Source organism: Phascolarctos cinereus, unplaced genomic scaffold (genome assembly GCF_003287225.1).
Source record: "Phascolarctos cinereus isolate Bilbo 61053 unplaced genomic scaffold, phaCin_HiC Scaffold_726;HRSCAF=1367, whole genome shotgun sequence".
In the NCBI taxonomy this organism is placed as follows: Eukaryota; Metazoa; Chordata; class Mammalia; order Diprotodontia; family Phascolarctidae; genus Phascolarctos; species Phascolarctos cinereus.
In genome coordinates this window covers 406470462-406498278 of record NW_027556098.1, presented here as the reverse complement: position 1 = coordinate 406498278, position 27817 = coordinate 406470462, and the positions used below count along the sequence as shown (strand labels likewise).

At 46.8% G+C, this 27817-nt stretch overlaps 1 protein-coding gene across 3 annotated transcripts in view; it reads right to left on the bottom strand.

Moving 5' to 3' along the window:
- Window positions 1-17577: 17577 nt before the first annotated feature.
- Window positions 17578-27817, bottom strand: part of LOC110202045 (uncharacterized) — a 92453-nt gene continuing 82213 nt past the window's right edge. For 2 of the 3 annotated variants that reach the window (XM_078146336.1, XM_078146337.1), the window contains exons 4-6: window positions 26950-27076; window positions 23185-23292; window positions 17578-19763 (exon numbers count right to left, since the gene is read on the bottom strand). In XM_078146336.1, the coding sequence (XP_078002462.1) occupies window positions 18226-19763; window positions 23185-23292; window positions 26950-27076 (1773 nt within the window). In that variant the 3' untranslated portion in view covers window positions 17578-18225. The remainder of the gene's footprint in view (window positions 19764-23184; window positions 23293-26949; window positions 27077-27817) is intronic. The other variant, XM_078146338.1, reaches the window with a different exon arrangement.

Here is a 27817-nt window from a genome sequence, read left to right as displayed (position 1 = left end):
TGGTGGCTGACTGCAGCATGGAGTAGAGAGAGACATGAGATAGGCAGACCCCCAGCCAGCTACTGCCACAGTCCAGGTATGAGGTGATGAGGGCCTGTACAGGGGAGGTAGCTGTCATCAGAGGAGAGAACAGGGTCCGTTCACAAGACGTTGAAAAGGTAACACTGGCAAGCCCTGACAAGAGCTTGGATACGGAGGGGGTGAGAGATAGTGAGGAGTCCAGGATGACTGCTAGGTTGCAAGGCTGAGACACTAGGAGGATAGTATTGCCTAGGGAGGGTAGGAGGCAGGGAGACTTGAGGGGAAAGATGACGAGGTCATTTTTGGACATAGTGAGTTTCAGATGTCTACTGGACATCCAATTTGAGATGTCTGAAAGGCCACTGGAGATGTGAGACTGGAGGCTGGTAGAGCTACCATATCTGGCGATAGTTTGGTCGTTGGCTATTCAATAAAGAGATGAGCTTGACCCATGCTTTTCTCGGTGAGCCTCATACTCCAAGGCTTACTCTCCTGTGTGAAGTCCTATGTTTGATAAGGGATGAACGCCACCTGAAGAATTTCCCACATTCCTTACACTCATAAGACTTCTCTCCAGTATGGGTTTTGACATGCTCTGTAAGAGATGAGCTGTAGCTGAAGGATTTCCCACATTCACTGCACTGATAGGGCTTCTCTCCGGTGTGAGTTCTTAGATGGTGGGTAAGGGATGAGCTATAGCTGAAGGCTTTCCCACATTCACTGCACTGATAAGGTTTCTGACCAGTATGAGTTTGATGATGTTGAGAAAGGGAGGTACAGTAACTGAAGGCTTTCCCACATACCTCACATTTGTAAGGTTTCTCTCCTGTATGAGTTTTCTGATGTTGAATAAAGGCTGAGCAGTACCTGAAGGTTTTCCCACATTCGGTGCATTCATAGGGTTTCTCTCCTGTATGAATCCTCTGGTGCTGAGTGAGGAAGGAATTCTGGCTGAAGGCTTTCCCACAGACACTACACTCATAAGGCTTCTCTCCAGTGTGAATTTGCTGATGTTGATTAAGGACTGAGCAGTAGCTGAAGGACTTTCCACACTCACCACATACATAAGGTCTCTCCCCAGTGTGAATTCTCTGGTGGTAGTACAGGGAGGCCCTTTGGCTGAAGGCTTTCCCACAGCTACTGCATTCATAGGGTTTCTCTCCAGTGTGAATCCTCTGATGCTGAGTAAGGAAGGAATTCTGGCTGAAGGCTTTCCCACAGACACTGCACTCGTAAGGCTTCTCTCCAGTGTGAATTTGCTGATGCTGAGTAAGGACCGAATAGTACCTGAAGGCTTTCCCACATTCACTGCACAAATAGGGCTTCTCTCCAGTATGAGTCCTCTGATGGTAACACAGGGATGATTTCTGGCTAAAGGCTTTCCCACATTCATTACACTCAAAAGGTTTCTCACCAGTATGAATTCTCTGATGTTTGGTAAGGCATGTGCTCCAGCTGAAGGTCTTCCCACACTCATTACACTTATAAATTTTCTCCCGACTGTGTGTTTTCTTGTGGGTGACTGTCCCCTGCCCTAACAGCTTTTCCAGATTCCTCTGCTGTTCCTTTAACTTGTCCTCACATTTCCAGGTTTCTTCCAATTTCAAATCCCAGGAACCATCCTTTATAACTCTTTCCAACATTGGAGATGACATTTGGGCCTCAGACATACAGTCCAAGTCTGAAAGGAATAAAAAAATACACACATTTCCTGTTCTCTGAGCTGGGGGAGAAAACAAAAGCCTTCAATAGAAATATGAAAATGAAATCAGTGTTTGTCAGTGTCAATTCAGAAAGGGCACAGTCAGGAGAGACCTACAGCCAAATCTAGCCCTGCTACTCACTATTTGTAAGTTGTAAGACCATGGGAAGTCAGTTTTCTAGTCTGTACAATGGGGATAATAAAGTACATAACATAGCCACCTCCCAGGGCTGATGTGAGGAAAAGGCTTTGTAGATTAACGATGGCTCTATGGATGGGAGCCAGTGATTCACATTTATGCATATCCCAGTCCTGTGAGGTCTGGGGCAAGCTTTCTTCCCTCATCACCACACCCTAGAGCATAGGCAGCTTGGCCTTACAGGACAGGAGGAAAATGGTGGGAATGGTCACTGGAGGATGAGTTTAGCTGTGATGGGATGAGGGGAAAGACAAGAGGATGTATCCAGGGGAGATGGCCTTTCTGTGCATCTTCTGACACCCCCTAACCCAGCAATGGGTGTGGACAGTACACCTCAGGTTTTACAGACTGACTCTCACTTCTCTTTGCTTTCCAAGCCAGACTCCTAGAAAAAGCTGTGTACACTTACTGCCTCCAATTTCTCACCTCCCATTCACTTCCCAACCTTGTGATCTGGCTTCCATCCCTACCCCTTGATGGAAACTATTTGTGGCAAGGTCATCAAAGATCTCTGCATTCTTAAAGCCAAGGGCCTCTTCTCAATCCTCAGCCTTCTTGACCTCTCTGCAGTATTTGATGGTACCGACCCTGATCTGGCATGGTTTGCTTCCTGGCGATCAGAACAGTCTTTCCCAGTTCCCTTTGCAGGTTTATTGCCCATATCCTGCCCCCTGCACAAAATGCATGCACAGGGTTCTACCTGGGGCTGTCTCCTCTTTCTACACACTTTTTTTGTCAGTCTGTCAGTCCCAATGGATTCAGTGATCGTCTCTACACAGAGGGCACTCACATCTACCTCTCCAGTTTTCCTCTTTCTCCTGAGCTACAGTTCCACATCTCTAACGGCCTGCTTGATCTCTCTGCTTAGCTGTCCTAGATGTCCCAGAGGCACCTCAGATTTCACACGTCCCAAGCCGAGCTCTATTTCCCCAGCCATCCTCTGGAACTTTTCTCCCGCAGGCAAGGTCCACCATCCTTGCAATGACTCAGCTTCACAACCTGGAGACTCTCACAACCCTTGACTCTCACTCATCTCTCATATCCAATCAGTTCTTGAACCCGCATCCCAAGGGAAGGGGTTCTCCATTTCTCTAACAGATACCTAGACTGGGATGAGGGGCTTGCTCTGAACCTTCTATTCTTTGGTTACCCTCCCCCATAAGTAGATCCTCTGTGTGTGTGTGTGTGTGTGTGTGTGTGTGTGTGTGTGTAATGTTGCACACACTATCAGACACAGTTGATGGGCCAATTGGCTTTTCTACCTTTTGTTAAAAAGGGAAGACTCAATTGGTTAAGGGACGGGACATATTCAGAAACAAAAGGAATGCAAAAATAAAAAGCAACCATAAAACAAACAAACAAACAAACGATGGGAAGAGGAGTCACATCCCAAATAAAGGTATAGGTGTAGGGAAAAGGAGGCTACAAGCTTGCATAGAAGAGAGGGCACATGCTGGGAAATGAAAGAATATGATATTCAGCCTTGATATGGTAGTTAATAAGGAGTCACTATACACCCGTAAGCAGGACAGTGACGTGACTCAGTGCTCTGCAACCAAGGGGATTTGAAAGCATAGAATAACAGAGGGAAATAGAGAAATGAGCTGGGCTCTCAATGCATTCCATGAGTCACCCCAGGCGGGGATCCTGTGGGCAAGCAGAAACAGAAGTCAGGACTGAAGATGATCAGAGGGAGAAGGGAGAGGTGAAACCCCCAGTGGGTGAGCTTCCTAAGGATGTGCAATGGCGAGTGCACTGACCAAGAGAGGGCCTTTAAGACCTCCTTCAAGATCGGGATGACGAGGGAAGAAGACAAGAAGGAATTCAAAACGTGAGACAGGAAACCAGTGAGTAACTCGGGTGAAAATCTTTCTTGTTCAAAATGCACTTCAATGTTCAGGGGAGCAAAGGCCTCCAAGAAGCTGGGGAGCCAGACAAAACCCACTGGACTGGGGTCTTCTAGGAACACTCACTAGTACCTGCTAGAAGGGGGACCGAGGGACCGGAGGGGGAAGTAGCCTTGGAGTAACTTCTTCCTGACTAGAAGAGGGAGTGGAAGGGTCTTATCAGTCAGGGAAAGAGAGGCAGATTGATTTTTTTCCATCCCCCCACCCCCACGCCATTTCTGACCTAGAAGAAGAAAGATCAAGGAATAGGGGATGTAGGAAAATTCTCCCTTGAAATTAAACGTGGAGCTCTTATTCCTAAACCCTTTGTGAAGAGAAGGGTGAGCTGAGTAAGATGGGCCATGGATGACTCCCAACCAGGGGCATTATTAGCAAGGAGCCACCCAAGGACTTCTAGTATTCTAGCAATCATCAGCTTCCCAGAAGGCTGCAGCCCAGCTGAATGATCAGCCTGTCAATGCCTGCAAACACTTTGAGTAAAAGAAAGCGAAAGTGGTCTCCACAGAAGAGAGACATGTAAGCTTCTTGAGAGCAAGAACAATGTCATTTTTGTTTGTGTATGCGTGGCAGCCAGCACAGGGCTTGGCACATATCTGGTGAATGGACAAAGTTGACAGTGAGAAAATGGAAGTATTTTAAAAATTGTATTCCTAAGTATCATAGGAAGTGGTCACCTCATTTTTAGGTTTTTTTCCCCCTACTATAAAAAGCACACAGGTAATAAATTTTATATGCAAAAAAGTAGGTAAAAGAATCAAGGAGAACCACAGAAAAAAGTGATAAAAGTGAAATAGCCCCACTAGATTTCAAATATGCCTTAGAGCAGTAATTACACAAAACTCTCTAGTACTGGATTTTTAAAATAGCTCCATGAAGCCCAAGAGGACCCAGAAAAAAAACCAAATAAATGTAAGAGATTAGTGTTTTATAATTCCAAACACTGGGGAAATTTGACTTAATAAAAATAGCTGAGAAAAATCAGCAAACGGCATGAGAGAAAACGAGTTTAGTCCCACTCGTCATATAAATCACTATGCCAAATTTCAGAAGGATTGCTGATCTAAATATAAATGGATAGAAGGGGGCATCAAGCAAAAGGGAGAAATTAGAGACAAACACATAAAAGGAGTTTGTACATCAAAAACAATATAACCAAAATTAAAACAAAACATTTAAAGTGGGGAAAAATATTTGTAGTAAATATATATGATAAAAATCTGACATCCAGAATCTGTAAGGAATAGATACAAATTTCTAAGAGCAATTAATGCTCATTCCGCTGGACAAATAGTTAAAGGGTATGAACAGACAATTCTCCAAAGAAGAAATGCAAATCAATAATCATTTGAAATGGTTCAACCTCTCCATTAAATAAATATAAATTAAAATAGCCTTGAGTTACCACCTTGCTCATCAAATTAGCAGAGATGGTTAAGAACAATAAAACTTAATGTTGGTGAGGCTGGAGGTAAATAGGCATACTGTTTACACTCCTGTTGGAATTGGGAAATCAGTGCGATTGCTTTGGAAAATGAAGTGGTAACATGCAATAAGAGTTACAATACAGACTACAACTTTTGCCAATGATCCGACAACAGGACTAGGTCATGAGAATGATATTAAAAGGGCAGAAACACTTCCATCTCTATAAAAATATTCCTAGATGCTTTACTGGTAATAGGACAACCTTGAACATAACCTATATATTCAATAGGTAGGTGATACCTTACTAAATGGTAGGACACTACTATGACAAAATATTCCTATCCTATAAAAATGACATATATGAATACAAAGAGAGAAATGAGAAAAGACAAAGTGAGGTGGAGCAAAGAAAGAATGAATGAAAAGAACAATAAACATTTACTGTGACTTAAAAAAAACACAACCACAACTACCTACAAAGAACTATTGTATGAAAAAGCAAAGATGGAAGAGCTGGGAAAGGGACAGAGCATATCAGCTGTTACTGTTATCAAGTGGCTAAAGTTTATATGTGTGTATAGAACATTATTACAAATGTCTACTTTAACATCTGCGTGCAGTCTAAAGTCACAGTTCTCTTCAGGAATCTGTTCCTCATTTTATTTCAGTATTTGCTGAGATTAAAACAAAAACAAAAATAACACTCTACTCCATTAGGACAAGGGTCTCCTTGAGCTTGGAAGCTTGTGTAGACCAAACAGTCTATGTCTTTTCTCTCAGGTCTCACCTGGGGAATAGCCTCTCCTGCCCAAATCCAAGGGATCCCAATGTAAATCCAGGAATAGTAGCTACAAGGTCAAGACTGGCCTCTTCTGGGTCAGCACCTTGAACTCAAATGTACTGAGGGACAGCATCAGACAGACGCCCAGCAGATCCTGAGTGTTACACAGGACAGTGAAGGGGAAGGGTTTGGATTGGTGTTTTTTTTTTTTAAAGACAGGACCTGCTCAGTCCTGTCAAATGTCCAGGAGGACAAAGACTGAGGAAAAACCATGAGGTCTGGGCACCTTGACAGGAACAGTGTCAGTAGAGTGGTGAAGATGGAGGCCAGGATGAGGCAGGGTGTTAGGAAAGGGACCTCGGAGGCAGGGAGTACAGGAGCTCACTCCCATGGTTAGACAGTAGAAGGAAGAAGAAAAAGAGGTAACAGAGTCAAGGAAAAGGTATTTTTGTTTTGTCTGTTCTATTTTTTTAAATGGAGAAACCTGAGATGTTTAAAGGCAGAGATGGTGAATCTGTGACAAAGGCCAGACTTGGCAGGGTCAGGAAACAATGGCTGTGAGAGTGTGACCCATGAGCACAAGGAGGGGATGCTGAGGAGAGGGAGATGTTGGGGGGGGGATGCTGAGGAGGGGGCATGCTGAGGAGGGGGGATGGTGAGGAGGGGGGATGGTGAGGAGGGGGAGATGGTGAGGAGGGGGGATGTGAGGAGGGAGGGATGCTGAGGAGGGGGAGATGTTGGGGGGATGGTGAGGAGGAGGGATGGTGAGGAGGGGAGATGGTGAGGAGGGGAATGGTGAGGGGGAGATGGTGAGGAGGGGGGATGGTGAGAGGAGGGATGCTGAGGAGGGGGAGATGGTGAGGAGGGGCATGCTGGGGGGGATGGTGAGGAGGGAGGGATGGTGAGGAGGGGGAGATGGTGAGGAGGGGGAGATGGTGAGGAGGGGAATGGTGAGGAGGGGGAGATGGTGAGGAGGGGGGGATGGTGAGGAGGGAGGGATGCTGAGGAGGGGGAGATGGTGAGGAGGGGCATGCTGGGGGGGATGGTGAGGAGGGGCATGCTGAAGAGGGGGGGATGTTGAGGAGGGGGGATGCTGAGGAGGGGGTATGCCTTGGGGGGGATGGTCCTAAGGAATGAGAGTACAGGAGTGGAGATAAAGATCCCTTACGTTCACTTCAGTCCACGACTGCACATATGCCTAATGCTCTCGAAGGCCCCACAGACTCGGGGGCACTAGGCAGAGCCCCCCATGGAATCCTCCCTGCCACGCTGTCGCTCTGAGTCCTCACCGCCTCCCTGGGTTCGTCATTTGCTCACCTGGATGGGTGCCTCGGAGCTCTCCTCTCTCCGGCCTCCATGGCTCGTCCCCTCGTTCCAAGTGAGAGACCACCTCAGACTGGGCTCGGACCAGCCCTGCTCATGGGGAGAGAAATGGGTGGTGTCTGCTTATGCTCAGGGAGAAGGGAGTCAGCCAAGAGCTCAGCGCCAGCCCCTGGCCTTGAGGGAAGAGAAGTCATAGCCTGCAGGGTGGTTGGGGAAGGGAGAGGGCACCTCTGTGCTCTTTGGGAGGGAGACTGCCTGGGCTCAGAGAGAGGAAGGGCTTATTGGTCCCAGCAGGATGGGAACCTGGCCTCTGCAAAGGCCTCCTCGCTGGGAAGGACCCTGGGGAAAGAGAATAAAGAAGGGACAGTCCACTGGGCAGCCCAAATACTCTGGCCAAGTCTAGCTCTGCAAAGCACAGGGCTTTTTTTTTCCAGGAACAGAAGTAGAAACACACTGTGTATGGGCCACAAACGGACTGAGAATATGTACCCGGAGCCCAATATCAAGAACAGAGCTGATCTCCAGAAGGCCCGTAGCCAATGATAATCGAGAAGGCCAAGGTACCCAAAGGGCAGACTCTGAGTCTCAGAGGCAACTGCTCTTACCCAGCGAGACCAGGTTCCTGTAGTTCTCCAGCATCACGTCCCTGTAGAGGTGCCTCTGGGCAGTGTCTAGGTGTCCCCATTCATCCTGGCTGAAGTCCACGGCAACATCCTTGAATGTCACTGGCTCCTGAAACATCACATGCATTCTGGCTTGTCCAGGGGCCGTGCCCCACCTGAGCTTGGGGAAGGGCTGTGATGGGGTCGAGGTGCAGAAGAAACGGTTCTGACATCATTCAAGGCTTTGAGTATTTTAACTGGCATCTTTATTGAGCACCTGCCATGTGCCTCCTGCTGTACTAAACACAGTGCTTGACCTTGGCAAGTGGAGAAAGCTAGAAGCTGGTCCACATCTCTAGGTTAAAAGTGGGACTCACCTCTTCAGGAAACCCCAAATGGGATTACTTTCCAAGGGGGGTCCAAACCACAGGTTGGCATCATGAGTCTGGGGAACTAAATGGGGGACAGTGGGAGAAGATGAGGTAAAGAAGTGAACTGACTATATAGGGGTGACCACATGAGTCTTTTGTATATTTTCTGTGGAGTGAAATAGAGGTTGTCCTGTAACTTAGCAAAACTGAGTATAACCCTTCAGGGGGAAAATGGATATTCAATGAAATTGAAGACTTTTAAGCATTCCTGATGAACAGACCAGGGCTGAATAGAAAATTTGACTTTTAACTACAAGACTCAAGAAGTAAACATGGAAGAGAAATCATAAGGGAATAAACAAGGTTAAAATGTTTACATTCCTGTGTGGGAAGATGATATTTATAACTCCTAAGACGGTTGTCATTATTAGGGCAGTTAGAAGAAACATAGGTAGACAGAGAGGGTGTAGGTGGGAATTGACTATAATGGCATGATAAAAAATGAAGGGGTGAGGGGCAGCTAGGTGGCGCAGTGGATAGAGCACTGGCCCTGGATTCAGGAGTTCAAATCCGGCCTCAGACACATAACACTTACTAGCTGTGTGACCCTGGGCAAGTCACTTAACCCCCACTGCCCCCCCCAAATGAAGGGGTGATAAAAAGGGATGCACTAGGAGAAAAAGGAAGGGAGAGGAAGAATGGAGAAAATTACCCACATAAAAGAGGTGTGAAAGGAAGAGCTTTTACAATGGAGGAAAAGATAAATGGTGGCAGACAATGCTTAAACCTTACTCTCATTGGAATTAGCTTAAAGATGGAATAACAAACACACTCAGTTGGATATTGAAATCTATCTTACCCTACAAGAAAGTACGAAAGAAGTGGGGGATAAGAGAAAGGAAGGGAGGGCTGACAGATTTCAAATACAAGACTCAAGAGAAGCATAAAAAGGCAAACAGCAAAGAGAAATCACAAGGGATTTGATGAGACTAAACTGTTTATATTCTTATATGGGAAAATGCTATTTATAACTCCTAAAAACATTCTCATTATTAGGGCAGTTAGAAGACATGGACAGAAAGCAGAGGTGTGAGTTGAATGTGATGGCATGATTATTTAAAAAAATAAAATTGAGGGATGAGAAAGAAGAATTCATAGAATGGGGTAAGTTGTCTGACATAAAAGAGGCCTATAAGAGATTTTACAGCGGAGGGAGAAGTGGGGGAAGCAGGGAGGGGAGCACATAAATCTTACTCTCATCAGAACTGGCTCAAAGAGGGGATAATATGCACACTCAGTGGGGTGCAGAAATCTATCTTACCATACGAGAAAAGTAGGAAAGGAAGGGGATAAGAGAAGGGGGGGTAGCTGATATAAGAGAAGGCGGTTTGGGAAAGGGAAAAGTCAGAAGCAAAACCTTTTTGAGAATGGACAAGGTAGAAGGACAGAGGGAGAGAACAGGATAAATGGGGAGGGGAAGAAGGGAACAGAATGGAGGGAAATACGTAGTTGGTGATATTGCTATGAAAAAAAATTACAGTGATTTTCTCTGATAAAGACTTCGTTTCTCAAACATACAGAAAATGGAGTCCAATTTATAGGAATAGGAGCCATTCCTCAATTGATAAATGGTCAAAGGATATGAAGAGGCAATTTTCAAACAAAGTAATCAAAGCTATCTATAGTCACATGAAAAATGCTCTAAATCACTATTGATGAGAGAAATGCAAATTAAAACAACTCTGAGCTACTACTTCACACTTGTCAAATTGGCTAATATGACAGAAAAAGAAAATGACAAATGTTGGAGGGGATGTGGGGAAATTAAAACAGTAATGTACTATTGGTGAAGTTGTGAACTAATTCAACCATTCTGGAGAGCAATTTGGAACTGTACCCAAAGGGCTATAAAACCATGCATAGCCTTTGACCAAGCAATACCACTGCTAGGTCTGTATCCCAAAGATAAAAAAAAATAAAAAGGAAAAGGACCTATACGTACGGAAATATTTATAGCAGTTCTTTTAGTGGTGGCGAAGAATTGGAAATTGAGGGGATGCCCATCAACTGGGGAATGGCTGAACAAGTTGTATATGATTGCAATGGAATACAATTGTGCTATAAGCAATGATGAGCAGGATGCTCTCAGAAAAACATGGAAAGACTTACATGAACTGATGCAAAGTGAAATGAACAGTACCAGGAGAACACTGTACACGGTAACAACAGTATTGTGGTGATGATCTACTACGAATAACTTAGCTATTCTCAACAATACAACGAATGATCCAAGACAATTCTGTAGGACTTATGATGAAAGGTGCTGTCCATCTCCAGAGAAAGAACTGGTGGAGCCTAAATGCAAATCAAAGATACTTTTTCTTTCTTTTTTTTGTCTGCGTTTTCTTTCGAAGAATGACTTACATGGTTTTGCATGACTACACATGTATAACCTATGTCAAATTGCTTGCCTTCTCGATGCGGGGAGAGAGGGAGAAAATTTGGAACTAAAAATTTGAAAAAAAAAAAGAATGTCAAAATTGTTTTTACATGTAATTGGGAAAAAATAAAATATTAAGTGGGAAGGCCCTGTGTCCTAAAGATGAAGGATGAGGGCTCAGGTCTCTGCATGAGTGAAGACTGTCTGGGCAAAGAAGCTTGGGCACAACAAAGAGATGCGTGTGCACATTCTGGCATTTCAGACAGTGGAGAAAAAACCCACCTCACCTGAGAGCCGGCTGTTGGCCGCCCAGCATCCATTCCCTCTTTCTCGGTGCTCCCCTCTGTAGGAAAGGGCAAATCCTGAGACAGCACAGCTGGGGAAACATAAACAACCACCAGCACAGAAATCTCCAAGTGCTCCAGAAAGAGAGGTCAGAGAGGCTCTCCCCCCCCCCCCAAACACAGCAAGTGCTTGGCGATCATTCACGAGGACTTATACCTGTGGGACATCCATGGAGGGCTGGGAGGTTGGCAGAGCGTGTTAGGGCAATAATAAAGAACAAAAATGCACGTGGCATCTTTGTGGCAATGGATAACAACCCTTAGCACACTCTGAGGCAGCTAAGGGAAATTTCCCAATATGGATCAAAGCAACGTCATCGGTTCAGTTGTTTTCCCGTCATGTCCAACTCTTCATGACCCCATTTGTGGTTTTCTTGGCAAAGGTGCTAGAGTGGTTTGTCATTTCCTTCTCTAGCTCACTTTATAGATGAGGAAACTGAGGCAAATAGGCTTAAATGATCTGCCCAGGGTCACACAGCTAATGAGGGTCAGGCTTGATTTGAACTCAGGAAGATGAGTTGTCCCGACTCCAAGACTGGCACTCTATCCACTGCTCCAAGCAACAGCAGAAGCAGAATAATGTAGAATGGAACCTTCCTGAGCGCAGGGTTCTTCTCACTTTTATCCAGCACTCCTCACTTCTTCTGTCCCCTCCAGCACTTAGCATAGTGCCTGGCATAGAAATGCTTGTGCTGACTGACCGAAGGTACACTGGTGATGGAGATCTGCTCCCTGGGCAGCCTTTGGAAGAACTGGTAGAGTGTGAGGAGCTGAAGGCCCTCCCTCCCCTTCTTTGTACTCAAACCTCAAACATGGGAAGCATAAAATGCCACTGGCATCTTGGGTGAGTCACTTCTGGTCTCTACCTCTTAGCTGACTCAGTTGTAAAGGAGGGGCCTCTAAGGTGGCTTTCTATTCTCAGTCTGAGGTCCTCTGAACACCTAGGATTGTCTTACTCAGAAGGGAAATGACAGAGATGGGACAATGCTGTTTGTAAAGTTCTCCATAAAACTTCATGAAGAGCCACCTAATCAGCCGCTACAATTACTGCTAAATGTTTGGGGATGTGGGGATGGGAGCCTAGGCCTGGGGAAACGTTCGAGACAATGAAGAGGACACTGGCGGTGCGTTCAGGGCAAGATTGTGGAAGGGATATTCTCTGTGTCTGGCAGATTATATGTCAAGAGACAAAGAGGAGAAAGCACGCCTCATAAATTCCTCTTTTGTTCTGATCTTCTATGAGAAAAAGAAGGGGTTAAATGAGAAAATGTAAAACACACACAATTAAAAAGGAATTTGAGTCCAAGATGGCAGGAAGCTCCCCAGAACTTTGGGTGAACACCAGCTCCTCAAGTCCAGACAAACCCCCTGCCTGGATCTTGAAGTAGTTGTAGACGGGCTCCTAGGAACAACTGGTAATCTTTAAGAATGAATGAAGAAGTAGGTAAAAGCCAGAGGACTGGAGACTGATTTAAAAAATAAAAAAAAACACAAGAAAGGGATTGTGGAATTCAAGACAGATGACCTTGATTTTAATCATCAGCATAACTCGAGGACAGATCATGAGGCAGATCACAATGAGCCCAAAGAAAACAAAACCATGATTTACGAGGAGCCAGGAAAAGCTTTGCTGAACACAATTCAAGATGAGCTAGTGTTACCTTCCTTTTTTGGAGATGATGATTGAGTGAGGAAATCAGGGGGCCAGCTGCAGACTAAAATACTTGTCTGAATTTCAGCCCAACAGCTGACAAAGTGTGTCAGGACAACCTTGCAGACGAGATGTAGAAATGGGGAGTGAATGATAAGTCAAAGGGCCAATTTGTGGCTCACTGAATCAGTGTCCCCAAAGGCAGTGGCTTAACAGCTGGTGTCAACCTGCAATGTCAGGGACATACCCAACAGGGCCCTACCCTTAGCTCCTTTCTCATCAGTGTTTCTTATTAATGGCCTTGAATGGAGACAGAAAAGGTGTGCTTAGAAAAATGTGTGTCTCACACCAAGGTGAGAGAAGTAGGAAATGTAGTTGTGAGCTGAATTAAGATCCCAACAGAATGGAATGATGGACCCAAGCCAACAAGAAGAAACCCCACAGCAGTAGATGCCAAGACTCTTGAGTGTAATAACTCTAAAGAATAAACTCTAGAGTTTGTTTTAAAAAATCACAGACATCTTTTTACTGTGGTTTGCATGGGCCTTCCTCAAGAACAGCCCCAGTGGTACAGAGTGGTAGGTGGGACTATGCAGCCATGGAATGTGTGACTGATAACTGGAGCATGGCATCCTGGCCAAGAGGCAGCAATCCCAGTGTCTCCCGCCATCGTTGAAAGATCTGGAATATTTTGTGTAGCCTTAGACACTGCCAAACCAGAGACTGTGCAGAGGAGAGGGATAAGGACAAGGTCTAGGGAACACGGTGTGGTTATGAAGAATGGTTTCGAGAACTAAGGAACAGTGATGACCGCCAAAGACCCAACTCTGGGCCAATATGGATCTCCATCACTCTTCTTTAAAACAACATGGTTAGATTAGATGATCTCAGAAGGGTCCTTCCAACTCTAAATGTCCATGATTCTCAACTGGATGGAGAAGGAAAGGCTGAGGGATGTCATCGACTACCCAAAGGAGGAAGCCACAGGTATTCTGTCTGGCTCCAGGCAGCATGACTAGAACCAAGGACAGAAGGGATAGGAAGGTAGGTGTGGGGGCAGTGAGCAGAGCAGGCCATCCATGGAGTTCCCCATTACTGGAAATACTCCAGCAGGGGCTAGCTGACCACCCACCAGAGGCCGGGGCTGAGGCAATTCCTGCCTGGTCTGGGGCTTCCCTGGTTTCTCAGGTTTTCTAAGGTCTGACAACAGCAGCCTCCGGAGCCAAGACTGAGAGAAGAGGATAATGGACATCAACCGAAATTCCATCTTCCCAAGGGAATGCATAGAGGTCACCTCTGGAAGGCGGGACACACAAGGAGAATGTGAAGCTCTGTCTCCAAGGCTGTTTGGTGGTGTGAAGGGTGCTGGACGCCTCCATATTTAAGAAGGCAAAAACATCTCTCTTCACCCTCCTAACTCATAAGATGTGAATCAATTTTCTGAGTGAAGAGATCACCCTCATTAGGAGAGAGGCCTTGGAACAGAAGGGGCAAGGAAGCTGAGGAGCCCCAGGTTCCCTTCCAGTCTCCAATATGTCCTGGTCTTGAAACTTCATGACATTTGCTCAGTTTTCTTGTTTGTAAAGTAGAGATAACCACATCTCCTTTACTTGCCTCAAAGGACTCCAAGAAGAACCAAGTAAGACCACAGATGGGATATGTGAAAAGTCAAATTCAAAGACCATGAGAACCTTGCAACAAACCTTGCAGGTTGGCATTATGATTATCTCCATTTTACAGAGGAGGAAACCGAGGCAGAGGTTAAGTGATTTGCTCAAGGTCACATAGCAAGTCAGTAGCTGACTGTGGATTTGAACTCGGGTCTTCTCGACTCTGGGACCAGTGCTCTATGCACTGCCCCAATGTCACCACGTTGGAGAATATTCTCCCCAACCAAGCTTTTTTTTGGGGGAGGGTACATTATTGCCCACAGTGGCTCTGGAAGGACCATCTGCAAGGGGGCCAGGCTCCCCCACTCTTTCTAATAATGATCAATACCAATGGTGTCTTTTTAAAGTTTGCAAAACACTTCTCATACACGATCTCACTTGGGCCTCAAAACTACACGGTAAGGTGGGAGGCACTTTTCTGTTTTGGTCCAGAACTGTGATTTCATCCGCCTGCAGGGGATCTTCACCTCATCAGTAATTTACAGTCTTATAGCTTGGCCTCTTAGTCTGGGGGCCCTTAACTCTTTTTTTTTTTAAACCATCTTGATAACTGTATTTCCACATAACTGGTTTGCTCTGTTATCCTACGTACTTCACTTTAAGCATTTAAAACCTTGATTCGGAGAAGAGGTCCATAGGCTTCACCAGACTGCGGCCAAAAGGGTCTAGGACACAAAGGAGGTTAAGGATTCCTGTCTTGGAGAGTTGTCTGGGGGGTGAGAGTGACATACTGAAAGGTTAAGTGGACTTTAGAGGCAGGACCTGAACTCAGGCCTTCCCAAATCCCATGTTCTAGCCTCTCATTACCTTTCCAAGACCAACCCTCCCCATCTACTCATCCACGTGCACCCCCAAACCCCCGCCTACCTCCCTGATTCTTCTGTCAATCTCACCTTTCTTCTCAAGAATCTGGGTCCAATCCTTGTGCTCTGGACGCTGTGGCCTCTGGCAGGTCCCCATCATCCCAGGCAGGATGGTCAAGGATTGGTCCCCACCTTGGAGGAATCCCTGAGGCCCAGGGTCATTTTCCTCCATCTTTGGGCTCAGGAACCCAATTTGTTCTGGGGGAGCTGGGACCTGGAGGGACAGAGGGGTGGCCATAACCCAACCCAGGCCTGGGCAGGCTCTTCAGATCGGATGTCAGCTGGAAGGGTCCAGTAACCTCGGTCCAGATCTACTCCTGCACCCTGCTGAAACCCTGCAAGGTCCAAAGGGCCCACCAGCTGGGTGCCAGGTAGATGGCAATGACCTCTTGGGAGATCCACAGAGCTCCTGGAACTATGGCGTCACACACAAAGACACACGTGCACATGTTTCACCAGAAAGACTTCACCTAACACAGACCACACTTGTGCCAAAAATTACACACGCACAGACTGCCCCAACCTGGGCCCCTCCCTCACAATCAGAAGGCACCTAGGCGGCTCCTCGAACCCAGCCCCCCTCCTTAGAGTCACTCTGCCACAGCAAACACCTGTAAGGTATAGACACACAAGTGGCTGCTCAGACAGAAACACCACGGCTTCCACAGGTGTCTGGAGGAGGAAGCTTGAATGGGTGGGTGGGAGTGTGGGAGTGACAGAGAGGTGGGGAGGGGGAGGAGGAGATGGGGGAGGGAGAGGGGAGGAAGGACAAGCTGGAGGAGGACAATAATGGCTGGGGGAGGAAGAACTGGGTAGAGGGAGGAGAGGGGGAGGGGGAATTAGGGAAGAGGAAGGAAGGATGAACTGGGGAAGAAGAGAGGGAGGATGAACTGGGGAAGAGGAGGATGAATTAGGGAAAGGGAAAAGATCGTTGGGGGAGGGGGATGACGAAGAGAAGGGGGATGGACGGGGGCGGGGCGCTGCAGTTCCTCGTCCCCCTCCCCAGGCCCGGCTGCGGCCACAGGAATGGGGTTCAGGGTCAGAGTGTGAGGTGGGCCAGAGGAGGGGAGGGGCAGGAGCACCCCTCCCCGCCTGGAACCCCGAGGCCGAAGACACTTCAGCTGCTGGCGATCAGAGCAGACAAAAAGGACAGCCTAGCCCCCCAACCCCAACTCAACGTCCGCCCTACCCCCCCCCCGCGACACTGCGCCTGCGCGAAAGTCACCGATGCACTACGAGTCCCAGAATCCTCCATCGCATTTTTGTTTTCCCAGAAACCTCCGCAGCCCTAGCAGGGCCAGGGAGAGCGGGATTCTCTGGGAACAGACTAGGGGAGCCCGGATGTGCCCATCTACAAAGATTCTGGGAGGTGTGGTTCGGGAGTCGCTCGCCCCATCGTCCTCGAAGTGGAGCTGCTTCGTGACTTGTTCTTGATCCATCTTTTTATCAACACCCCTTAGTGAAAGCTACAACAAGTCTAGTGAGGAGAGCAGCGGCTGATCCACGTGTCGCCTGAAAGAGCATCGCTATTTCTTTCAATAAAGATTTCAGTTCTGGTGCCTGGGACGCCAGACCAGCTCTCCCCGAAGCGCCGATGTCCGCAACGGGGAGGCCAGGGTGGGTCCCTGGGGACCCCGTTTTGGGCGGCCGCCTTGGAATGAGCGCAGGGGCTCGGGTCTGGAAAAGACACTGATAAACGGGACAGGATTGCGTGCCGTCCTGGCTTAGATGTACAGGGCATATAACAGAGGTCTTCCGCTATTGGAAGGGTTGGATGTAACAGGGGGAAACTCCAGCTTTATTCTTAAAATAAGAGGCATCCCCAAATAAAATGGATCACCTCCAGAGGGGGTGGGTTCTCTCACTAGAGGTCTTCAAGCTGGGGGTGGTGGTGGCATTTTTTGGTCTATTTGTAGAGGGGATTCTTGAGAGGGTCCAAGAGGGCCTAGATGGCCTCTGAAAGTCCTTTGAAACTTGGACGTTAAGGAAAAAAGGAAACAAAGGGGAAAGAGGTCTATTTCTCAAACTCCCAGCTGGGATACTTTACCAACAAAACAAAACAAACTAAAAAAAAAAAAGAAAAACCCCAACAAAAACACCAAACCTGTATTTTATTCAAGGAGACATGGACACACAAAAGAAAAACGAAATGTGTTTGAAAACCAATGATTCAAATATTCAGTTCCAAAAAAGCCACCTATGTCAGATATGTATGAGGATCTCTATAGAAAGGAAATTCTTTATGTAAAATGACATTGAAGAATCGAGGATGAGAAAGTGGTTTTAGATATTTATTTTTAAAGGACTACATTTAGATGGTTTAAATATATAGTTCCAAGAGAAATACTTCAACAAAAGTGGCACATCTTGTAGAATGTTTTCACATTCAATCATTTGCTAGCAATGCCTCAGTCTTGATTTTTTCTTTAAAGAATCAAAAACTTTATTGGTATACACCCTGTTTGCCTGAAATGCAACCTCCTGTGAACACATTACTTTTTTTTTTGGTCTGTGTGAAATCCAAATTCCCCTTGCTTGGCCATTGAAATTTCTACTTGGTTCAAATGCTCCAAGCTGAGATGATGAACTCTTTTGTGGATCTATCTTTTCACAGAGATGTAGAGGACACAAGTCTTTGATGTTGACCAGCATCAGAAGGGTGAGTCACTATACTGGTAATCCACCTGTAGAACTATACCTGAAACCTGTACTGTACTGGGGCCCAGGCCCCGGGACTCTGCCCTCCTTTGCTGACTACCTGGGGTGGGCGGGGCCCAGGCTTGGGCCTGCTGCTTAAAGGCTGCTGGACACAGATGGTCCCGGGACATAGGCCACCATGGCTACACAGACCCAGAGTCCCACTCTGTGACATCTTGACTCATGAGTATGAACAAAATGTTAAATCAATATGAAGCCTAGCCCACGATCACTGCATATACCCTCTGCAGTGAAGATTTTGGTGCTTGGTGAGGGCTGCACGCCTACTGAAGGCACTCCCACATTCATCACAGCCATATGGTCTCTCTCCAGTATGAATTCTCTGATGCTGAGTAAGAAATGTGCTCCGGCTGAAGGATTTCCCACATTCATTACATTCATATGGTTTCTCTCCAGTGTGAGTTCTCTGATGGTAATAAAGGGACTGTCTCTGGCTGAAGGCTTTCCCACATTCACTGCACTCATAGGGTTTCTCTCCACTATGAGTTTGCTGATGACGAGTAAGGAATGTGCTCCGGCTGAAGGCTTTCCCGCATTCATTGCATTCATAGGGTTTCTCTCCAGTATGAAATCTTTGATGTTCAGCAAGAGATGAGTTCTGGCTGAAGGACTTCCCACATTCACTGCATTCAAAGAGTTTCTCTGTAGTATGAATCCTCTGATGCTCAGTAAGGTATGTCCTTCGACTAAAGGTTTTTCCACATTCGCTACATTCATAGGGCTTCTCCCCAGTATGGGTTTGCTTATGCTGGGTGAGGGAAGCATTGTAACTGAAAGCTTTCCCACATACATTACATTTGTATGGTTTCTCTCCAGTATGAGCTCTCTGGTGATAATAAAGGGATGAGTTCTGGCTGAAGGCTTTTCCGCATTCGCTGCATTCGTAAGGTTTCTCTCCCGTGTGAGTTCTCTGATGTTGGGTAAGGCACGTGCTGTGGCTAAAGGATTTCCCACATTCATTACATTCATAAGGCTTCTCTCCAGTGTGAATCCTTTGATGTCGAATAAAGACTGAGCAGTAACTGAAGGACTTCCCACACTCATTACATTTGTAAGGTTTCTCCACATTATGAACTCTCTGATGTCGGAGAAGGTTTGAGCTATCGGTAAAGGCTTTTCCACAGTCAGCACATTTATAGGGTTTCTCAATAGTATGGATTCTGTGATGCTGAATTAGGGACGAGCAGTACCCGAAGGTCTTCCCACACTCACTGCACTCATAGGGCTTCTCTCCAGTATGAATCCTTTGATGTCGGATCAAGGCTGAGCAGTAGCTGAAGGACTTCCCGCATTCGCTACATTTGTATGTCTTCTCCACATTATGAATTTTCTGATGTCTAAGGAGGGTTGAGTTATCACTAAAGGCTTTCCCACATTTACTGCATTCAAAGGGTTTCTCTAAAATATGAATTTTCTGGTGCTGAGTGAGGGACGAGCAGTATCTGAAGGTTTTCTCACATTCGTTGCATTTATAAGGTTTCTCTCCTGTATGAATTCTCCAGTGTCGAATAAGCTCAGAGCAGTAAATAAATCCTTTCCCACATTCACTGCATTCGTAGGGTTTCCCTTGACTTCCCTGCCTTATGTTTAAACTGCCCTCACTTCCTCTGGCTTTTAGTCCCCTAAACTTGGAGTACAAGGGACTATTCCTTGGGAGTCTTTCCATTACCAGCCCCTGGAAAGAGCTTTCTTGAGAAACTCTCTGCTTTGGAGTTGATGCCTTGGCCTCAGGCCTGGTCTCTGAGTCTGAAAGGAAAAAGAAAAAAAAAAAGAAAACCATATATACTTTGTTCATTGTGCTAAAAGAAAAGAAACCACTGCAGTGAAAGGGGATAACAAAAATGAAAATAATGCCTAGGAGAAGTATGTTTTTCACAGCTCTGAAATCCATTCAGTGCAGTTGGGCAATCTTGGAAAAACCAGGGCACAAAAGAGGAAAAATGAGCAGGAGACAGAAGTGTAGAGGGAACCAGTGTAGTATATGAGATAAGCCTAAAGAAAGATTGTTAGATGGTCAATATTGAAATATATTTTACATGACTTCATATGTATAATCAATATATTGCTTATTTTCTTAAAGAGTAGGGAAGGGGAGGGAGGGAGGAAGAGAATTTGGAACTCAAAATTTTAAAAAAAGAATTAAAAATTTTTTACATGTAATCGGGAAATATTTAATGAAATAAATAAATCTGTACTTTAAAAAATAGGGAAAAAACTAGAAAAATAATTAAAAGGAATTACTTAGGAAAAAAAAAAGAATGATTATTGGCTCTTTCAAGAGACGAAGGAGGTGGGAAAGCTGAGGGAACATATGGCCCTAGGTCAGCATCACAAAAGTATGTTTCAGTCTGTATTCAGACACCATCAGTTCTTTCTCTGGGGATGGATAGCATTTTTCATCATAAGTCCTTCAGAGCTGTCTTGGATCTTTGTATTGTTCAGAAAAGCTAATAAATCCTTTTGTTAGGGGCATTTGTTCTGTGAAGTTTGGATTTAGTCAAAGGGCCGCACTTGAGGACCACATGTGGCCTCAAGGCCCAAAGGTTCCCCACCCCTGGCCAAGTCCTTTACAGCTGATCATCTTACAATATTGCTGTTACTTTGTACACAGTACATTTCACTTTGCATCAGCCCATGTGCGTCTTTCCAGGTTTTTCTGAGAGCATCCTGCTCATCATTTCTTTATTTATTTTGCAGGCAATGGGGATTAAGTGACTTGCCCAGGATCACACAGCTAACTAGTAAGTGCCAGAGGTTGGACTTGAACTCAGGTCCTCCTGACTCCAGGACCAGTGCTCCATCCGCTGCGCCACCTAGCTGCCCCGCTGCTCATCATTTCTTATAGCACAATAGTATTCCATCATAACCACATACCACAACTTGTTCAGCCATTTCCCAACTGATGGGCCAGCCCCTCAGTTACGAATTCTTTACTTCCAGAAAAGAGCTGCTATAAATATTGTTGTACATATAGGTCCTTTTCCTTTTGGATTTTTATCTCTTTGGGATACAGACCTAGCAGTGCTATTGCTAGGTCAAAGGGCATGCACATTTTTATAGCCCTTTGGGCATAGTTCCAAATTGCTCTCCAGAAGGGTTGAATCAGTTCACAACTCCACCAACAGTGCATTAATGGTTCATGTTCCCCACATCCTCTCCAACATTTGTCATTTACCTTTTCTGTCCTATTAGCCAATCTAATAGGTATGAAGTAGTACCTCAGAATTGTTTCAGTTTGCATTTCTCCAATCAATAGTGAGTGAGAGCAGCGCTCTCCTCTTTCTGACTAGCCACCTTGTCCTTCTCCACAAACCACAGACCCACATGGCAACAGGATGACTCTTAATCTATTAAGTTGCTATTGTCTACAGGGCAGGACATTTAAAAAAAGTCAACATGGTCTTTGCCCCAAAGGAATTGATGAGCTGCCCAGGAAGGGGTGGGGGTCTCCTCACTTGGATCAGTCAAGCAAAGGCTAGATAAACTTGCCAGATATGGAGTGTGGGTGTGTGTGGCAGCCTCTCTTTAGGTATTGTGCGTATTAGATGGCTTCTGATTTCCTTTCCAATGCTGATATTTTGTGATTCTGTAAGGAAAAATGTTGTACTCTAGTGCAGGGGTGGGCCAAATCTGGCTGGCCACCTGATTTGATATGGCCTGTGAGCTAAGAAGGGTCTTTATGTTTTAAAATTCAACTGTAACATGTTTAGAGCCATTCTTAGCTCTCTGACTGTACAAAATCAAGCAGCCAGGCTTCTGCGTTAGGCCCCCAGACTGTAGTTTCTGGGCCCCACGTCTAGGACACCAAGAGGACTGGGCCGCTCTGTATCACTGGTCAGCCTGGGGAAGCAGATGCTGGGACCTCTACACACTGAACTGAGAGCAACAGCATGTGGAAGCTCTTGGGGTGAGGGACAGCAATGGTGCCCACCCTTCCCTGGCTGAGCAGCACCATTGGGGAGTTCAGATACCAAGCAAGAATCAGGGAATATGTATTTAATAGGATCCCACAAAGAATCACAGAATTTCCAGGGCTGGAAAAAGACCATCTGGTCCAACTCATACCCCATTCCTCCCCCCAAGAATCCCTTCTACAACATTCCTGACGAGTCACTGTCCAGCCTTTGCCTGAAGACTGGGAGGGCCGAGGTCTATGGAGAAGTGGCAGACAAGGACAAGTGATGGATTAGAATCCTGTAGGGCAACAATAGCCTGACAGGATGGGGCCAGCAGAGCAACTCTGCTCCACCCCAGCTCTGCCTGGGGGGCATTCACCATAATTAGTCCAACAGAGAACTGCCCACCATCTTCATGCCATGCTCCCACCTTGTTACTCATCTCTAGCTCTGACAACAGGAATCAAACCAATTCTGGAAAGGGTACCAACTGACTCCCTTCACTGGCCCTGGGACATCCCCAGTGGAAACAATCCTGGTTGGCCACCATTCCTCATACGTGTTGTCCTCCCTCAAAAGCAGGGGTGGTTTTATTTTATTATTATTATTATTTTTGTTTTATTTTTTGTATTTGTATCCTTAGCGTTTAGCATGGTGCCTGGCACACAGTAAGGACTTAAAGGCCTGTCCATCCATTCATTCCAGGGATAAATCAACTGTGGACTCAGACATTAAGCACTGGTGACTGAAGGCACTCAGCCCCAGGCCAGATGCCTTTACTGTGGTTCATGATGGCAGCAGGGCCTTAAGAGCCAACCTCACAGGGCCCACAGCTGGTACTAGGCCAATCTGATGGGTTATGAAGTGTCTGAGATATGAGCTCTGATGGCTTCTAATGCTGCCACCCCACACCCCCTGAAATGCCGCTGCTGAGGACCCCACCCTCTCTCTTGCAGCCATCTCATCTTCTGGATAATTCCAATTGTCAGGGAACCACAACTCTGGGACTACAGGTGGGCATCTAATTAAGAAGACAGTAAACAGGTAAGGAATACATTCAGAAACAAAGGTGGGGCAAAAAGCAAGACATTTTTTAAAAGATGACAAGCAGGTTAACCAGACATCTGAAGTGTGTGTGAAGGGCCAAAGATAAGGGCAAGCTCTGACATTCTGAGAAGAGGTCCTTGGTTAGCATTTCAAAGTTGCCACTGGCCCTAACTGACCAATTGGTCTTCCTGTGGCTATGTTCTTTCCTGGCTACATTCACTCACCTGGACAGGGACCTCTTGGGACTCTTCTCTTGTCAATATCCTGTAGGTTCCACGGTTCTTTCCTCTGTTCCAAATGGCAGATGACATCCGGTTTGGAAACTACAAGTCCTGCTCATGGGAAAAGGTACTCTAATTATTTACCAGTAAGCTTGTTTCAAAAAGTCTTTGACATTTCTGGCAGCTATGGAGGTAAACAATGTTCCTGTTCTACCTCGGAGGTCTTAGAGGGTTTTGTCCATCTGGGCATCTACAGTAAGTGACAGGGTATGTAAATGGCCAAACGCTATTCCTCCCGGACTTCTCTGGGTCTTGGGATTAGGTGAACAAGTGGTTGGAAGGGTCCCTGGCTTACAACTCAGCAGCAGAAGGAAGGACACATCTACAGAATGACAAATTCACCCAAAGCGTCTGGCAGTGAGTACAACGGGGACTCAAGAAGCCGGACCACCAGGCAGTGGGCAGCTTGGTTAAGATCAGAAGAGCTGAGATTTGCAGTCCAAGGCTAGTGCTAAATAACAGAGCATGATGGAAGGCTGGAAAATGAATTGTAGACTATACAAAGGCACATCAGGGAAAGGTGACACTTTGGTGAACAGGTACCGGAGGGTGTGGCCTCTGTCTTCTGAAGAGGAAAAGACCAGCTTCCTCGCAACAAGGAAAGAGATGCCACTTCGTGCCAGGCGAGAAGGAGCATAGGCTCACCTCTGACCTACTGGGTATCAAGAGACTGGGGGCAACCTTTCTGCCTCTCCCCATGGAAATATGATCTTGCTTTTAGTACGGGGACAGAAATGTCCCACAGAAAAAAATGAAATGTATTGTTGAAAAATGAACCTGGATTTTATTCCCTCCTAAGAGTGAGATTCTATCACTGATCAATATGTAGGAGGGGATTATGCCTTGGGGGTACAGGGAGCACCAAAGCCCCTCGGGAGGCTGCATCTGGACTTCTACAAACGAGCTACATGGCCTAACCCTCGTTCACTATCCTGCCTCAGGATGAAAGCTTTTTTTTTTTTCAGAGGAGATTCTTTGACGAAGAAGAGAAGGAGCAGCAGGGTCCCTGAAGGAGGTGAGGAGACCCTTCCTCTATGTTGAGGGGTATGCTGACCTTACCGCTGAGATGAGTAATTGGCCCCTGCTTATTTGCCCAAGTCTCTCTCCATAAAAACTGCTTCTTTCCCTGGTATGTGGTAAGCTCTCAATAATTTTTTTTATTCATTTTGTTTTAAATACAAGTTTAAAGATAACTGGCCACAGCAAGTTGTTTTTGGAAACAGGTGTGGCATAAATCACACCTGAGTAAGGGTTGCCCAAAGGACCTCGACCAGTGGGCTTCTGGGGCCAGAGCTGTCTGGACCTTGGTGGGCTTGGTTCTCCTTCCTGGGAGCCTGGGCTTTCCTGGGGCTCAGGATTTAACCGTGGCCTGTGAGATCTCTGTTTGCATCACACAAGCACTTTGCAGACCCTTCTGCACCAGACACATGGCGACCACCAGCAGCAACACTCTTATGCAAGCTCTAGTCTGCCTGGTCAGTTGCCAAAAGCAAAGGGGGCTCTTGACCTACATTTTTTTTTGCTAAGGATGAGGGGGAGACTTTGGTATATTTGTGAAGAAATCCTGGGGAAATAACACTAGGAGGATTATTCCCCCTCCTGCCAGGCCCCCAGGAAAGCAGGATTCTTCTTTCCTTGGTTTCCAGTGCTGCTCAGGAAGCACTAAACTCCCTCTGTTAAGAACATCAGAGGCTCAGTGGAGGGAAGGTGCAGGGACCATGCTGTGCCCAATGCAGGGGTGAGCCCAAAGGAGCGGTTCAGACAATGGTATACCCATGGATCTTAGCGTTGCAGAGTGAGAGGCAGAAGGGATTTTAGAAGTTATCTCACCCAACCCTCTTATTTTACAGACGAAGAAACAGAGACCCAGAAAGTTGGCGAGATTTGCCCAGAATGGCACAGGAAGCAAGGGGGATATGATTCCCACCCAGGTCCTGACTCCAGATGTGATGTGTTCCACTGCCCCACCCTGAGGGGGTGGTTGATAAGGGGACAGAGGATTGACACTTATACCAACTCACTAACTTTGGAGGCCCTCGGTAGAGGACATCTCTGGGAGAGGGAAGGAGGATGGGAAAGGGGCAGGTGGAGGCCCATGTAGAGAAGTGTCCACGTGTAAGAGAGCCCTCAAAAACACCCCCATCCTCAAGGGTTCCCTAACATGTCAGGGGGCTTCTATGGTGAGGAGCAAAGGAGTGGCCTGCAGGAGAACCAAAATGGCATCACTGTGCTAGAGTCATATATGCTATGTATGCTAGAGTCCATGCTGGAGTCGGACACAGTGTGTCCGGCTGTGGCTGCTCAAACTAACACGAGCTCGGAAGGCTCTAGCACAGGCCGGGCACCGATAGTCCATGTGAACGTTTGGAAGCGGTTCATTTAATTAGCTGGGAAAGGACCAACTCACCTCCTTTGATGAAGCGGAAGCCCTCTGGTGATGGGGGAAATGAGAGAGAGAAATCCATACAGAAAGGTTACTACAAGAGGGAGGGTCTGTCCTCAGCAAGAGAAGATGGTCCTCCCTTTTGGAGAAAGGAATCTATTTCTAGGGGGAAGATGTAGGGGTAGGGGTAAGAAAGAAGGACATTAATAGCAGAAGGGGGTATAAAAAGTAGCTAAGATGTTACCTCTCAAAACCTGAATGCAAGGGCCTGGGAAGGGAGGTCAGGGACCGGGGGGGATGTGTTGTTAAGAAGGGACCCCCCGACCTGGAGGGCAGTGCCCAGGTCCTGTAGGGAGGCATAGAAGCAGAATCGCTGTCCGCCTTGAAGAATAAGTGACTGTGTTTTCTCCCAATTAAGAAAGAGATAAGGAAGGGGTCTGTCCTGGCTGCTGGGAGGGAAGCCTGATCTAGAGAGGTGAAAGCAGCTAGACAATAGTGGACATGAAGGCACTCGGAATCACTGCTTGGTGAGTGATTAGAGTCCCAGGCCAAAAGCTAGGGGATGAGGAAACACCCCTGGCTAACACCCTGCAGGTGGGATGAGTCAAAGGGAAGCAGAAGAAGCTTCCCCTCCCTGACATTGACAGGCAGAGTCTAAAAGCCTCTGGCTGAGATGGAGGAACATTGAGGCCAGCAAGGGCCCTACTCTGTGCACCCGCCTTTGAGTGGGAGGGTTGGCTGAGAAGCTGTGGCCCTTTTTATATCAGAAAATGTGCTTCCGGGGCTCGCAGGGACCAGTTTTGAAAAACCCTGGGAAGGTATGAGAAGGGCATCTGACCTAACAGCCACCAGGAGGGCAGCTCCTATCTGTGCTGACCCAAACTCAGCTCTTTGTTCTGGGGATCAAGAGCTGTCCCAGAGTTCATCGGCCCAGCCTGCTTTTCAGGAGTCAAAGGAGGGGACAGAAAGCCTGAAGGAGCCTAAGAAAGGTCTGAGGGATCTGACTGTGCCTCCCAGGGGATTGATAGAGGCCCAGAAGGATGGTGGGACGAAAAGAACAAGACCCCATGTCCACACAGGATGAGTCCCTGCCTGCCCCCTGGCACAGGAACCAGCCCAGTAAAGCATGCACTTCCAACCACCCTCCTAACAATGGGGAACAGAAAACCCCCCTCTCCAGCTGTGGCAGGGTTAGGAATGTCTGTTCCCCAAACCCTCAGACCAAACCTGGCTGGGCTCTCAACAGGCCCCAGGAGTCTCAACAATCAAAGGAGACACTCTGGCAGACTGAGGGATTCTGCGACTTGGAGGAAAGCTGTCCTTACCCAGGAAGACCAGGTTCCTGTAATTCTCCAGCATCACCTCCCTGTAAAGGTCCCTCTGAGCAGGGTCTAGGTACCCCCACTCCTCCTGGGTGAAGTCCACAGCCACATCCTGGAATGCCACTGATTCCTGAAATGCCAAAGACATTCCTGCTTACGCTGCCCACCCTCCCCGTCCCTGCCGTCTTCACTGTGGGGGATGAAGCAACCTCCCACCTGCTCCAGAGCTATAGCTAGGATGGGGTGAGGCAGACAAGACAGATGTCCATTCAGCGGGGAAGAAAAGCATAGGAGCGAGCGTGCTAATTCACTGCGGCGAAGCTGCAACCCAGTGAGCCTGACCATTCTGGAAAACAGTTAGGGGTTATGCAAGAAAAATGTCAACACTATTAGTGCCCTATGACTAAGCGATCCCATTACTGGGCTGAAACCCTGAGGAAGCTATTGTTAGCAAGAAAACACCAATCTGCACAAAATTATTCATAGCAATATTACTTCAAAAGTTTGGAAACATACCACAAGCCCAATGGGGGAATGGTTGCCCAAAATGTGGGATGAGTATAATAGAACATAGGAAGGCTGTGGTGCCGTGGAAAGGGGACTGACTCCAGAGGGAGAGGAGCTGGGTTCAAATCCTACTACTGGTGTGACCTTGGGATGTTATCCAAACTTGCTGAGCCTCAGTTTCCTTGACTGTAAAATGGGGGAATTGGATCAAACAGGCCCTCGGGCTCCTTCCGTGATTTCTGCACCATAAAGAAGGGTGACTATGAAGACCCCACAGATACATGGGAAGACATGTATGAAGCGATTCAGCAAGAAAGAAAGCAGAGCAAGAGGAACGAAACACGGTGACCAACAGGGAGAAATG